Source organism: Crocodylus porosus, unplaced genomic scaffold (assembly GCF_001723895.1).
Source record: "Crocodylus porosus isolate Cpor-Errol unplaced genomic scaffold, CroPor_comp1, whole genome shotgun sequence".
In the NCBI taxonomy this organism is placed as follows: Eukaryota; Metazoa; Chordata; order Crocodylia; family Crocodylidae; genus Crocodylus; species Crocodylus porosus.
Window position 1 is genome coordinate 184,910,674 of NW_017728886.1, and position 13,353 is coordinate 184,924,026.

Consider the following 13,353-nt stretch of genomic DNA (forward strand, 5'->3'; position numbering starts at 1 on the left):
TTGTGGCTGTTATTCCTTGTTATGCCAGGGGGTGCTAGGGGAAACAAGGTCTCTCCCAAACCCTTCTGGTCCCCCCTAGTGAGTTTATAGACGGTCACCAGGTCCCCCTCAGACTTCTCTTGTGAAGGTTGAACAGGTTCTGGTCCCTCAGTCTCTCATTGTAGGGTCTCCCTGATGTCCCCAGATCATGCGGGTGGCCCTCCTCTGGCCCTCTCAATGTTGTCCACATCCCTCCTGAAGTGGGGCGCACAGAACTGGACACAGTACTCCAGCTATGGCCTGACCAGCTTTGCATAGAAGGGGAGTATCACCTCCTTGGCTCTGCTTGAGATGCACCTGTGGATGCACGACAAGATCCGGTTAGCCCTGCCAACCATGACCTCGCATTGTCGGCCCATGTTCATCTTGGAGTCAATAATGACACCCTGTTGAAACAGGGTGTTAATTTATAAACTTTGTAAGTGTGAAACGTTGTAACTTGAAATGCTTTAAGTCGAGGACTGCCTGTAGTTCACTGACATTACTAAGTTATGGTTCCTGTGGTCTTGGTCCTTATTTTGCAAACAATCTTATTTTGTAAATGGGAAACTGCTATGTAGCTAAGCACAAAGCTCAGAATAGAACTTGAATCTCATGACTTCCAATCTCAGGCTTCCTTCCCCTCAACACTAGTGAATTAAATAACAACAAACACCAGAAAAATCACGTGGTGAGATCCACTCTAACTTGTCCTTCAGAACAAAGGAGGAAAGAAAATGTTTCTAATGATGGGGAAAAAAGAGAGATCTGAATTTTAAGGTGTTTTTGCAAAAGTCTTGTACATCCACATCAACTACAAAACACTGACTGGTTTAGCAGATGATATTATTTTCACCTAATGGTCCCTAGCCTCAGGGTCCAGATTCTTCTTCTATAGTAGTATAAATTGTGAAACTCTCAGTTGATAACAATACCTTCACACTCATATCAAGCTACTGTGAGAGAAAATCTAGGCTCCACGGGTGCATCTATACATTGCCGTATGGTGCTGTGCTTCAGTACTTCCTTTTGGAAGTATTAAAGCATGGCACAGTATGGGCCATACTATATCTGCATATGGCACACTGTTAGATTTCCCCATTATGTCACGGTAGTGGCGCACTATACCAGGGGAGTGTGCCACTATGGCGATGTAGCTGGTGATCATGTGTAGACTAGCGTGACTGCTATGTTCCTGTAGCATGTTGTACGGAGATGTAGTGCATCACTATGTCACTGTAGGGCAACATGTAGATGCACCCCATTTCATACAGTTTTCTAAGAACTGAAACTATGGAGGACAACCAAGTGAAAAGGAAAGGAGGTATGTGCTCAAGGATATACTAGAAAGCAAGAGGGAAACTAGAAGTCACACAAGGGAGCTTGTGGAAGGGAAGTATAGAAAGCTGAGTAGCAATTGAGCAGAAGGGGTTTCAGACTGTGCATTCTGATGAAAAGAATGAAAGACAAACCATCAATGACACTAAGGCCCCAGACACATTATTTTTCTGGTACGATTAACGGTCTTAAACATGACAAAAATACCAGCTGACCACACATTCAAAGAATTTATGGCACCATAAAAATCATGAACCAGCCACAAGGATGTGACATGAAAAATGTGTAATAACTTTGTGCCTAGTTTGTATGGTACCATAACTTGAATATGTGGTGTGCCATGCAGGGACTGTTGGAGCCCTGGAGAGGTCCCAATCATCTATCAGCTGGCAGGGACAGCCCAGAGTCTCACACTCCAGGTGATCTCTGCCAGCTGACAATCGGTTGATTGTCACAGCCCTGGGGCCATCCCAATGGGTCATGAACTGGCAGAGACCACTCTGGGACTGTTAATTCCAGTACTGGAGAAGTCCCTGCCAGCTGATGAAAGGTTGGGACAGCCCTGGGGCTTGAACCCCAAGGCCACAATGATCAGCAGATTGTCATCTGGCAGAGACTGCCCCAGTGCTAGAACTAGAGGCAATATGTGCCAGCCAACTGCAGATTGGGACTACCCCTGGACTCAAACCTTGAGGCAGTCCTGATTTGTTGATGATCAGCTGATCATTGGCTGACTCTGGGGATCATAGGAGTGTCTCAAATGGCTCCATGGGTCCCCAGAGCCAGATAACAATCAGCAACAACTGTCAGGCACTTAACCTGCCAGTGCTGGGGGAGCCCAGGATCATGATTCTAGGCTCCCCATGCACCATCAATATGACATGATTGGGATCTTATGCTAGATCCCACAATCACATGCAGCATGCAGGTGCAGCATGGCAGGAAGTACAATTGTTGGGATTATGCATTAGATCCTCTCACATCTTTAACTGCACATCTACCAAGGGTGTGAGAATTGACTGCACAGTAGGATGCTAAGGAAAACTAAGGGCACTGGCAAACATGCAGCTTTCCCGTCTAACACATGGCACTTCACAGAAAGCTCCATGAGTCAGATTGACCCTCCCAACCCAACAGACATTCAAGCTCCACTTTGGAGCCAATCCAGAGAGAGAAGCTGCTTGTCTGCAGCCTCTTCCCCTACCCCTTCTCCCAGCTCCGGTGCTATCTCAGGATGGGAAAGGGAAAAGGCAGAGGAGGGAGGTCTGTTCTGGACTTGATCAGTCTGTGCAGGCTGCACCAATCCCAGACGGAAATCCCTCCCTACTTTCTCCTCTCCCACCCTGAACACAGCATCAGAGGTGGGGCTGGACTGCTTCAGCCCAGCTCTGCTCCTGGTATGCATTAAGAGAAGTTAATGAAAGTGCTCCACTTTTGAGTGCTTTCATCTGAACCCTCATGTAATGAGGGCTCATTTGTCATGCATTCGGGCACTTTTTAAAGTCCTCTGCAGCCATGGTATGCAGTGCTGTCACTACATGGCTGTAGGGAGTTTTCAGGGGCTGATCTTGTGACAAAATGACACTTCTGTCAGCACCCTAAGACAAGAGGTTAAAGCAGAGCAGTGAGTAGAAATGATATATATTTCATTGTATTGTGAAATGTCTGTCTAGCAGATCTCCCTGCCAGCTCAAACTAGGGCAAAGCATTAGCATGTGATATGTTGTTTTTTAATTATTTTGAATTCCAGTTATTAACAAAAGCTGAATAATTGTGAGGGATGATTTAGTAAGGCAGTATTGCATCTCCACTGGTTTCTGCAATAATATTGCTTTACAAAATGCTCAGTGCTTGAATCAAAGTTACTGGTTTCCCTTCACCTGGCCAAAATCATTATCAAATAAGCGATCCTTTTTGACACCTACAGAGGGGATAGCGTTCTGGTACACTGACACTGGATACAATGGCACTGGAACTGCTGCATAGCTCAGTTTCTTCCTACAACTCCCACCGTGAACGTCTCATGACTAAAGAGAAGACAAGAGGCACTGGGATCCTGTTAACTCAAACTGCTCTTTCCTGCTCAAACTGCACTTTGCTGAATGACTGATGTTATGAGATTTACTAACAGGTTGTGTTTACTGGACTGTCCTCCAGTGATGGTGAATAACTTCCACTGCTGTTAATTTGTCAGCAGAACTGGGAAGATGCTTCAAGGCATTTTTTTCCTGACTACTTAAGGGAAGTGTTCAAGAAACACTATCTGTGCTGCTATCTGTGCCTTTTTGTCTTCACTCTCCTCAAACAAGTTAACAAATATGACTGTTCAGAGAAAGGGCAAACCTTAACAGATTACATAGGGAATGAGAATATATATCAGTCCAACTAAGTTTCATGAATTACTGAATCTGAGATGTTAACACTAGCAAAGCAGATTCCAGTGAATCAGAAGAAAATACAACACTGTAGAGCAAGATATTTCACAAGGTAGCAGACATTCAAACTGGGTCAGAAGTGAAGTGAAGGAAGAGGCAGTTAAGATCCTATTGTAATACAAAGGCTGGATAGCTTGAGGACCACCAGGGGAAAAGAGGAATCTTTTACATCATGGGAAAGTTGGTGTCTCCACCTTTCAGTGGTTTATCAGAGAGCAGATCAATGCTGCAGGGCTTTGCTGGTTTGTCAGGGCCAAAAAGAAATATTTTTCTTCCCTGAATGCATTATTTGGCTGTTTTCTTCTTTTTATTTTTATCTTTCTCTGAAGCACTGGACTTCAGGCACAACTAGAGGCAGTAAGTTAGCTTGGATACACTGGCGGCTCTTAACAGTACTTCAAACCCCCTGAGGTGCCTGGCTGGTGGGTCTTGTTCCTGGAATCAAAATCAAACCTATCACCAGATATGGGATCAGGAAGAATTTTTTCCCCTCAGACAACTTTGGCTAGGACTATTTGGGTCTTTTTTTTCCTTTGCCTTTCTCTGTAGTGCAGGGCCCAGTTCACCTCCTCAGATCACCTGAGAATATTTTACCTGACAAGTTCTGCACCAGGGACACCCTAGTTTCTTTTGCTCTTTCCCCAAGACACATTGTAGGCTCATTTTTTAACAGGTTCCTTGTGACCATGGAATGCAAGAGGGGCTAGACTGGATGTTTTTGTAAACCCTTTTAGAGAAATGGTTGCTTGCAAATGGACAGGATGAGACCTGATAACCTTGGAGGTGCATTCCAGCCCAATTTTTTATGTACCTATATGCATGTATTACACTGGTCAGACATCCCTGTGGACCAGCAGTGTAACTTTGGCAATGATACAGTGCTTACCAAAAGGAGCCTCAGACCTCCGGTTAGTATCACTTTCAAACCATGAAAACACAAACACTAATATAAATAATTATGGTTGATGTTTATGTGAGTTGAGTGGGAGTTTGTGAATGTCTGGAATTATTGCAACAAGCTATGAATGATGTATGAAATGAAAAATCCCTGTCCAATTCACAAAGAAGAAAGACAGAATTGTTAGCTGTGTGTATAGACAGAGATACACAATATCTGGCTCAGACAGAGACAGCCAGGAAAGTTCATCCCACCCAGAAGGCACTCAATGATTATCAGACACAAACACCACAATGCTCAAATTTCTTCTGAACTTAAGTTTTCTTACAACTTTCAATGAACCATCCCTGAGGCTAAACTCTCCAGGTAGTCAGCTAGCTGGAGCCCATGGAGTGACTTCTACCACATAGAAAATACCCTCTTTAAAGTATATATATATATAAAAAGAATAAGGCCTCAGTTCCACATATTTGAAGAAAAGAGGCAAACCAGTCCTCACCTTTCTCCTCCCCCCATCCCCTTCCATTTTAATTCTTTTTGTGTACTGTGAAGGATCTCGTCTCATGGAATACTGATTTCTGAAAGCTAGACACTGAAGCCCTGAACCTACACAGATTTGTGTACCATGAAGCCAAATCCTACCCTGTGCTGAGTGTTGGCCCTGATCCAGCAAAGCATTTAAGTACATCCTTAACTTTCAGCACCTGAGTAGTCCCATTCGCTACTACAGGACTGTCCAAAAGCCAAAAATTAAGCCTATACTTGGCTCGGCTGGACTCTACCCTGGGCAGGACATGAAGATGTATAAAGAGCTCACAATAGTTGCCAAAAAAAATTAGACAATAATCAGCAATCTCAATTGACACTAATAGAGAAAATGGCCTATTATGTGTGGATAGGAGGAAGGAGAGGGATCAGTTATATAAAATAATATTTACATTTAACAAAATAATATTTACATCTTTACTTTAAATGTTTTCATCAGGACACTTTGTGCCATGCTACATCAGAGCTACACATTAGTTTAATGATATGGTCTCTTCTCCTAGCCTAAAAGATTATATATACTAGTTGTTAGAGTCTCTAGTGGTTTCATAGTCTTTGTTTTAGCAGATCCAATCTGTGTTATTACTGTGTTAGTGTTTATTACACCATGGTTAATTCAGAGTTAGGTTTATTTAAGGCAATGATTCACTCAACAACAAAATATTTGAACATACTTGTTAGATGAGATATTTGAACATACTCAGTTATTCAATATTTTTGTTCATTGATCATTTTTTCTAATTCTTCTAATTACTTACAATTGAATAGAATAATCTCTGTTCAGCATGTCCTGATTACAGAAGTTCAAAATGAACAAGACCATCAAGTCTATTCTCCCACCAGGGTAAAAATATATGTTATAGAATCATAGAATAATAGAAAATTAGGGTTGGAAGAGACTTCAGGAGGTCATCTAGTCCAACCCTCTACTCAGAGCAGAACCAACCCCACCTAGATCATCCCAATATCTCCTGAACCTGCAAATACTTCAGCCCATAACTAACTTTACTGACATGAGCAGTCCGAGAGAAATCAAAAGGAGCAGTTACATGTGTACTGTTACAGTCTTTGCAGGATGGAATCCCTCGTAGAAAAATGTACTAAATACTACACTGATGTTATATAGAAGCCCAGGAGGCCCATATATTTTTCTTATAATAATTACTTTAAAATATATAATAATGGTATTAACCTACCTCTCACTAATAACCCTCTCATAGAAAACAAAGTAAACAAATACATGATGAAAGGGAGAAAAAGCTGCAGAAACATATGCCTGGAAGGGATCTTCTGTACTATCGAGTCCAATCCCCTGTATTTTCAGGAAGCCTGCATTTATCCAAAAAGGTTCAAAAAAACATCTACTCTGTCTGTCCCCTAACATGCACCGCAGTCACAAAACATCCTATGGGAGGGGGAAAGCACACTATGTCCTACAGAGTAGGAGGCAAGAGTGATGTCTTGAAAGGGAATATGTTAAGATGATCCTAGGAAGAGAACTAATTCACAGGGTAATAATAATAATAAATGTGTGTACACAAACATACATATATTTATATATGTTTTGTATACGTGCATATATATATATAAACACACATATGCATATGTATATGTATACACACATGCACACCAGAGTCTCTGCTGATGTAACCTGGGGGAAAAATTCCTTTCTGACTCCAAATCTGCCACTTGGCTTGAATCTGGGTATGTGAACAAGACCCATGCACCTAAGAGGTATTTCAGTACTGTTAAACACACCAGCCAAACCCTCACCTCTAGCCATGGCCAATTTCTAACGCTTCAGAGGCAGATGGAGAAAATTTCTTCCTAGCTCCTATAGGAAACCAGCAGAAGCCCCAAAGCACAGAATATCATACATCTCCCACAGAGAGATAACATTTCCTTTCAAATACTTCACAGAGATACCAAATATCTGAACCTGTGTATCATATGCTCTAATTGCTACTTCAAGAATACCCTTGCCACATCAAACTACCACTTCCATGAACTTATCATGCCTTATCTTGAAGCAATTCTGCCTCCTTGCACTCACTGCTCCATTTAAAAGGAGGCCATTCCAAAACTACACTCCTTCCAAGGTTAGAAATCTCCCATAATATCCAAATTAATGTGTCTGTGACAAGTTTAGATTCATTCAGTCTTACATTTATATTGCTCTTTAGTTTAAATAACCATTCTCCCTTCCTGTTACATACTACTGCAAGTGTACTTATAAAAAATAATCATATCCCCCCCCTTAACTTTTGTTTTGCTAAACTGAGTGAACCAAGCTGTTTTAATCTCCTTTCAAAAGAGAGAAAATAAATATTGGTTATTTTAGAAATGACAGTGATTATTTAAAATTAAAAATAAATATTTCAGTAAGGTCTCTTTTTAAGTAAATCTTTCATTCCCATCTCCCACCGACTATAAAGTTTCTTTTTCTCTCTTTCCCTATCCCCACCCTCTTTGCTGGTTATATATTAAGAAAAATAAATCTAATACATTGCTTAGAAAATACAACACTTTGAAGTGCCCATCTGTTTTCTCTCTTTCTTTTTCTCCCTGCTCTAAATACCTAAGCATCAATTCAAATAGATTCTAGACTTCCAGAAAAAGACTCAATAACATTTTTATGAGAACTGTAGATTGGGCCCAAATGCATAAAAATATATATTTAAGTCACGGAATCCCAAGGAAATACAACAACCTGATATATTTTAACTTACCAATTTAGCAAAGTACCTCTTGTATTTAAAGATAAGGTATGATTCAATTTCCTATCAATACACTAATTTCAACAGATTTTTTTTTGACAAACAATATTTTTTTAATGATGTCCATGTTCCTTGGTTTGGTCACCCATATTTCGATAAAGTAGTTCACTATTGCTTTAATAATACATAGGTCACCCATTCTTGTATGTGAAGAACATCTAAATTGCAGGTGTATCATGGATACTTAAGACAGATACTGACATATATAAAGCACAGTCACATTTCATCAAATAATTGTTATACTTAACTTTAGCCCTTGCATGCCTAATCCAATTTATCATCAGATCGTTCAGAATTACCATTCCTTCATATCTGATAATTTTCATATAGAGAGTGCATAATTGTACCTTTAAAGTTGGACACGGAAAACCAATCTGACATATCTATGGTTGTCAAGGAGCAAAAAAATAACAAAATCCATACATCTTGTCATAGGTAACAAACTTTATGCCTGATTGAAATCTCATTCATTTGATTGTCTATGATGCAGTTACCCTCAATTTTTACTGGTATACATGATATCAGAATCAGAACCCTTTTCTCTGGCCCAGTAGAACACACAATTTACTTCATTATATGATTTCTCTGCGTATATTCACAAAGGAAATGGGAAAAATAATTTCACAGATATTTGCCCAAATCATTTGCTTTGGTCTTTTTATCTTTTTGTATGTCCTACTCCTCTCTCAGCTAAACTAGACATCTAACATCTAATTTACATTCTATTTTAGTCATGTTATTCACATAAGTAATTGTGTTGAGTTAAATGACACTTGCTAGTAAGTGAAGTTACATAGGTATGTAAGAATTTGTAGGATCAGTACCAAACACTGTAAATTCTTCATGATATGATCTTTTCTTATTCTGTGTCATTAAGGCAACTAACATACAGTTGGTGATAGATAAAAAACCAGCTCTGTCACAGTCAGAGATGTTCATACACATAATACACTTTCAAAACTATAGGACTTTTATTCTGAGCTATTTAAATAATATTCCAACAACTTTCATAGCCAAGCTTCTGCCATATTTTGCTCATATTTGAAAAATACATGAAACTTGAAACTTTATAGATCTTCATATTAAAAAAATATATGAAGGTGCAGTTTTTATTTTGGTTATCCAATTATCTTCACCAATATAAAGCAAATCAGATTTAGAAAATAAAAATTAATGATTAAGAGCTGTCTACATTCCTTAAAAATGGATACCTCTGGTACATATTCACACATGCACTCTGAAAAACCTGGCTTACCATTACTTAAATGACTTAACTTCAAATGTGCTGAAGAAGACATTCAAAAGACATTCAAACTCTCTAACCTACTGCTGTTTTAGGCTCAATGACAGGCACCAATGCAAATAAGGATACACCCCACCTACATTTTATTTTGTCATGTCAATCTGTCATTTCCATGTCACAATTCTACAATGGTTATTTCAATACTATGAAAAGCAGCAGCTGGGGAAATTACACAGACACTATCAGCTGTGTGTATCTGGAGCCTCCTGTTATTTGTTTGATCGTAATGTTTGTTTATTTTATTTTAAGAAAGCAAGCTACTTTTGGCAAAAAGAAATATCTTCCAAAAGCTAGATATACAACATGAAGTTATCATGCGCCCCAGGGAGAAGAGCACTTTGCAGGATCACTAGCTCGTTGCCAGGGTCACTCTGCATCTTGAAGTGTCAGTCACATTCCTCATTTTCTCATGTCTACCCAGAAACAAATACAAATAATAATTCTCTCACTTAGAGTCTGATACAATCCATTAAAGTCAATGCGAGTGTCCACACTGACTGAGTTGGACTGGATGTATATAACGGTTACCTGTGGATCTCAAATCCTTTTAGAAGAATGTATCCTCTCACTGTTTTACACTTGAAGAAGCCAAGGCACAGAAAGGTAAAGTGATTTGACAAGGTCAACGAGGAAGTTGGTAGCAGAGCTCAAATCTCTTTTCTCCTGCTCAAGTGCATTATCTACTAGACCAGGGATAGATTTCATAGATTAGATTTCATAGATTAATAGGGTCCAAAGGGACCCTGTGGATCATCGAGTTCAACTCCCTGCTCTAGGCAGGAAAGAGCACTGGGGTCAAATAACCCCAGCTAGGTGCCTGTCCAATCTTTTCTTGAACACCTCCCAGGTAGAGGAAAGCACTACCTCCCTTGGAAGCCCATTCCATACTTTGGCAACCATCACCATAAAGAATTTCTTCCAGCTATCCAATCTAAATCTACTCTCCTTTAGTTTGCAGCCGTTATTTCTAGCATCCCCAAGGGGCGCCCTGGTAAACAAAGTATCTCCTGTTCCCTGCTGACCCCCATGATGAGTTTGTAGACAGCCACAAGATCGCCTCTCAACCTTCTCTTGAAGAGACTGAAGAGATTCAGGTCCCTCAATCTATCTTCATAGGATCTTACCCACAGGCCCTCAACCATCCAAGTAGCCCTTCTCTGAACCCTCTCAAGGCTTTCCACATCCCTCCTGAAGTGTGGCACCCAAAACTGGATGTAGTACTCCAGCTGCAGCCTGACCAATGCCGCATAGAGGGAAAGTATCACCTCCCTAGACCTGTTCATGATGCACCTGCTAATGCAAGAAAGAGTGAGGTTAGCCTTACTTATTACCTCATCACATTGGCAATTGGATAGGCATATCATTCAATCTGCAAAGCTCCCTTCAGGTCCAGAAATTTGGCGGTGTGATGACTGGTGGTAGCTTTAATTGCCACAGTTCCTGGAGCCACAACAATTAAAACTGATGCTACTCATCGCGCTGCCAAATTTCTGGAAGTGTGGGGCATCCCATGAACAAGACCTGAAGCCATGTCATCTGGTCTTCAGGGAAGAAATCTGGTGGTGGGAGGAGCAGTGCTTTCTGCAGCACAGGGAGCCACAACGAATAATGTTGCTGCTGCTGCTGCTAACTCTATCCCCGTGGGCCACAAGATACAGGCCCATGATCCAGATCTGGTCTGTGGACACTACTGTCCTAGATTACACAATCTAAATGCAACACACATCTAAAGGGGTGGTTAGCAGTGTTATTCTGAAGTCAGGCACAGCATGGGGCACCTTAGAGACTAACTGGCTCAGCATTTGATAAAGTAGGGGCTTGCCAATGAATGCTCATACTTCTTTGCACCAGTTAGTCTCTAAGACAGTGATTCTTAGTGTTTCAAGGTCCTTTCAAGGGTGGTCTGGGATGCCACACACTGTTAGCACTATTTGGTGTGCTAACATGACCAACAAGATAAACACAGAGATGTCAAATAGGTATCCATAATGATGAAAGCATTCTGACTGGTTGTGGTCTTCGTGAGCTCTTTGCAACAGAAAAATTGCTCTGGTATTTCACCACAATCAAAAAACAAGGGATAACCAAGAGCTTGCATTTTCCAACGAGTGCATCTGGCCTGCAGGGCTCCCCACAAGTTGGGAGATTTGACAATGAGGAAGGAATGGTTATTAATACAGCTATACCCTCCTGCCCTGCCAAATTCCCAAACCACAAGCCCTGCATGGCGGCTACACTTCCTCACCCTTACAGAACTGGCAACACCCTCCTATATCCCCACGAGTGGACTGGGGCTGAGTCATGCCCCTTCACTCCACAGGACCAGGTTGGCGCCAAACCCTTTCCTCCCCATGCCTGCACTGGGGCCAGGCTGGGGCTGGGTCAAGCCCCCCCCATGCAAAGTTGCTTGAAGCCCTCTTCCCCACTACAAGGCTGGATTGGAGTTGGGCTGCCTCCTCCCACCCCCCACATGGCCAGATGGGACCTGTGCTCACCTGTGCTCCAGCTGAGACCACCAGCCAGATCTGGTCCAGAGGCAGGCTGAGTGCTGACCATCCAGCCCACCAGGCAAAAAAGTTGAGTACCACTGATCTACCTGATCCCTTCTAAACTCTTCATTCCACAGGTGTTAAGAACCTCCCCACCAGTCAAGCTACCCTCCTTTCTGCAGTTCTGCTGTCTGTTAGCTGCTCCTGGTAACGAAGATCTCACAATCCTGCAAATTGTTTCTAACTCATTCCAGCAAAGTTACACTTGTTTCTGCTTTGATCTTAAACTGAATAATACAGCCCTAGGCCCCTAGTATACTAGCAAAGCTTCTAGTTTATTTTTAAGAAGTGAAAAATGTGAGTTGCACTCTATGGGATGGTGCACCTCACCAGCTGCACCCTCCTTTTCAAACTTCTAGGTCTGCCCATGCGATCACGTATTAATGACTATCGTTAAAATGTTGCATATTTCTTGCCTGGGGTTCCCCCCACCCCCTCCATTTACACTAAACTTTGCATTGGCTCCTGCCTAAGCTAGGAACATATGTTGTAAGGCATATTGGCCCAGTTCACCAGTACACACTGGCTGCTCTAGAGAAAGCTCACATCAATCCTAATCTTGTTCTGGCTGGGTTGGCCTCCCTGGAGCAACACAAAGCCACTGGGAGCGCACCCGTGATCCCGGACCAAGGGGTGCATCTCCCAGCACAGCAGGTGCCGGCGCTCCAGGTTGCCGGCAGTGGCCAGCCTGCACCGGGCGGCAGGGACACCTTGGAGCCGTGCAAGCAGGCCGTGCCAGAGACCTCGCTCCATGCCTGGGCTGAGAGCAGGAGAGGCAAGACGGCTCTAATTACTTTCAGCTGCGGTGTGCTTGGAACAGAAAGGGGAAGGCGAGCGCAGCTCACAGCCCAGGCACTGGGGGCTGCCAGGCGCTGCTCTGGGGAGGATCCTGGCTGTGGAAACTGGAGGCCTCTGGTAGGAGAGCACCGAGGCGGCCTTGTGCGGTGGTACTCACAGTGGCACGGGCTGGCAGGGGAACTGGTTCCAGGCGCATCTGTACTGAGCCTGGACGTAGCCCTCGGTCCCGTCCAGCACGGAGCAGCTCACGTTCTTGTTCACGATGTGGGCGCACCAGTTTCTGGTGGGGCAGAGGCACCAGTGAAGTTGGTGGTGGTGTCAATCCCCAAGTCCCCCAGCTCCACAGAAGCCCCTCCAGGGCCTTGGCACCATCACCATCACCCCCCTCTCCCCACAGCCCTGTCACTCCCGGCTCCTCGCAGTCCTCCCGCCCTGCCCAGCCCAGCCCAGCCCAGCTCAGCTGCGGCCAGCTGTGCAACCCCCCCGCCCCCCAACGCAAGAGGCTCGTACTTGCCGCGGGCGCCCGGGCGCTGGTAGCCCAAGGGCGGGGTGGCCCCGCTGAGCCCCGCGCCCAGGGCCAGCAGCGCCAGCAGGCTCCAGCCCCGGGGTGCACAGGAGTCCCCGCGCAGCCTCATCCCCGCCGGCGGCGGGAAGGGCCGGCCCGGGCCGGGCCCCGCGGGGCGCTGACTCC

The 13,353-nt window shown here is 43.4% G+C and overlaps 1 protein-coding gene across 1 annotated transcript in view; it reads right to left on the minus strand.

The window, feature by feature from the left end:
* EMILIN2 (elastin microfibril interfacer 2) overlaps window positions 1–13,343 on the minus strand; it is a 59,525-nt gene extending 46,182 nt beyond the window's left edge. The window contains exons 1-2 of the mRNA XM_019546658.1: window positions 13,173–13,343; window positions 12,820–12,942 (exon numbers count right to left, since the gene is read on the minus strand). Coding sequence (XP_019402203.1) covers window positions 12,820–12,942; window positions 13,173–13,297 — 248 coding nt within the window. The 5' untranslated portion in view covers window positions 13,298–13,343. The remainder of the gene's footprint in view (window positions 1–12,819; window positions 12,943–13,172) is intronic.
* Window positions 13,344–13,353: the final 10 nt, after the last annotated feature.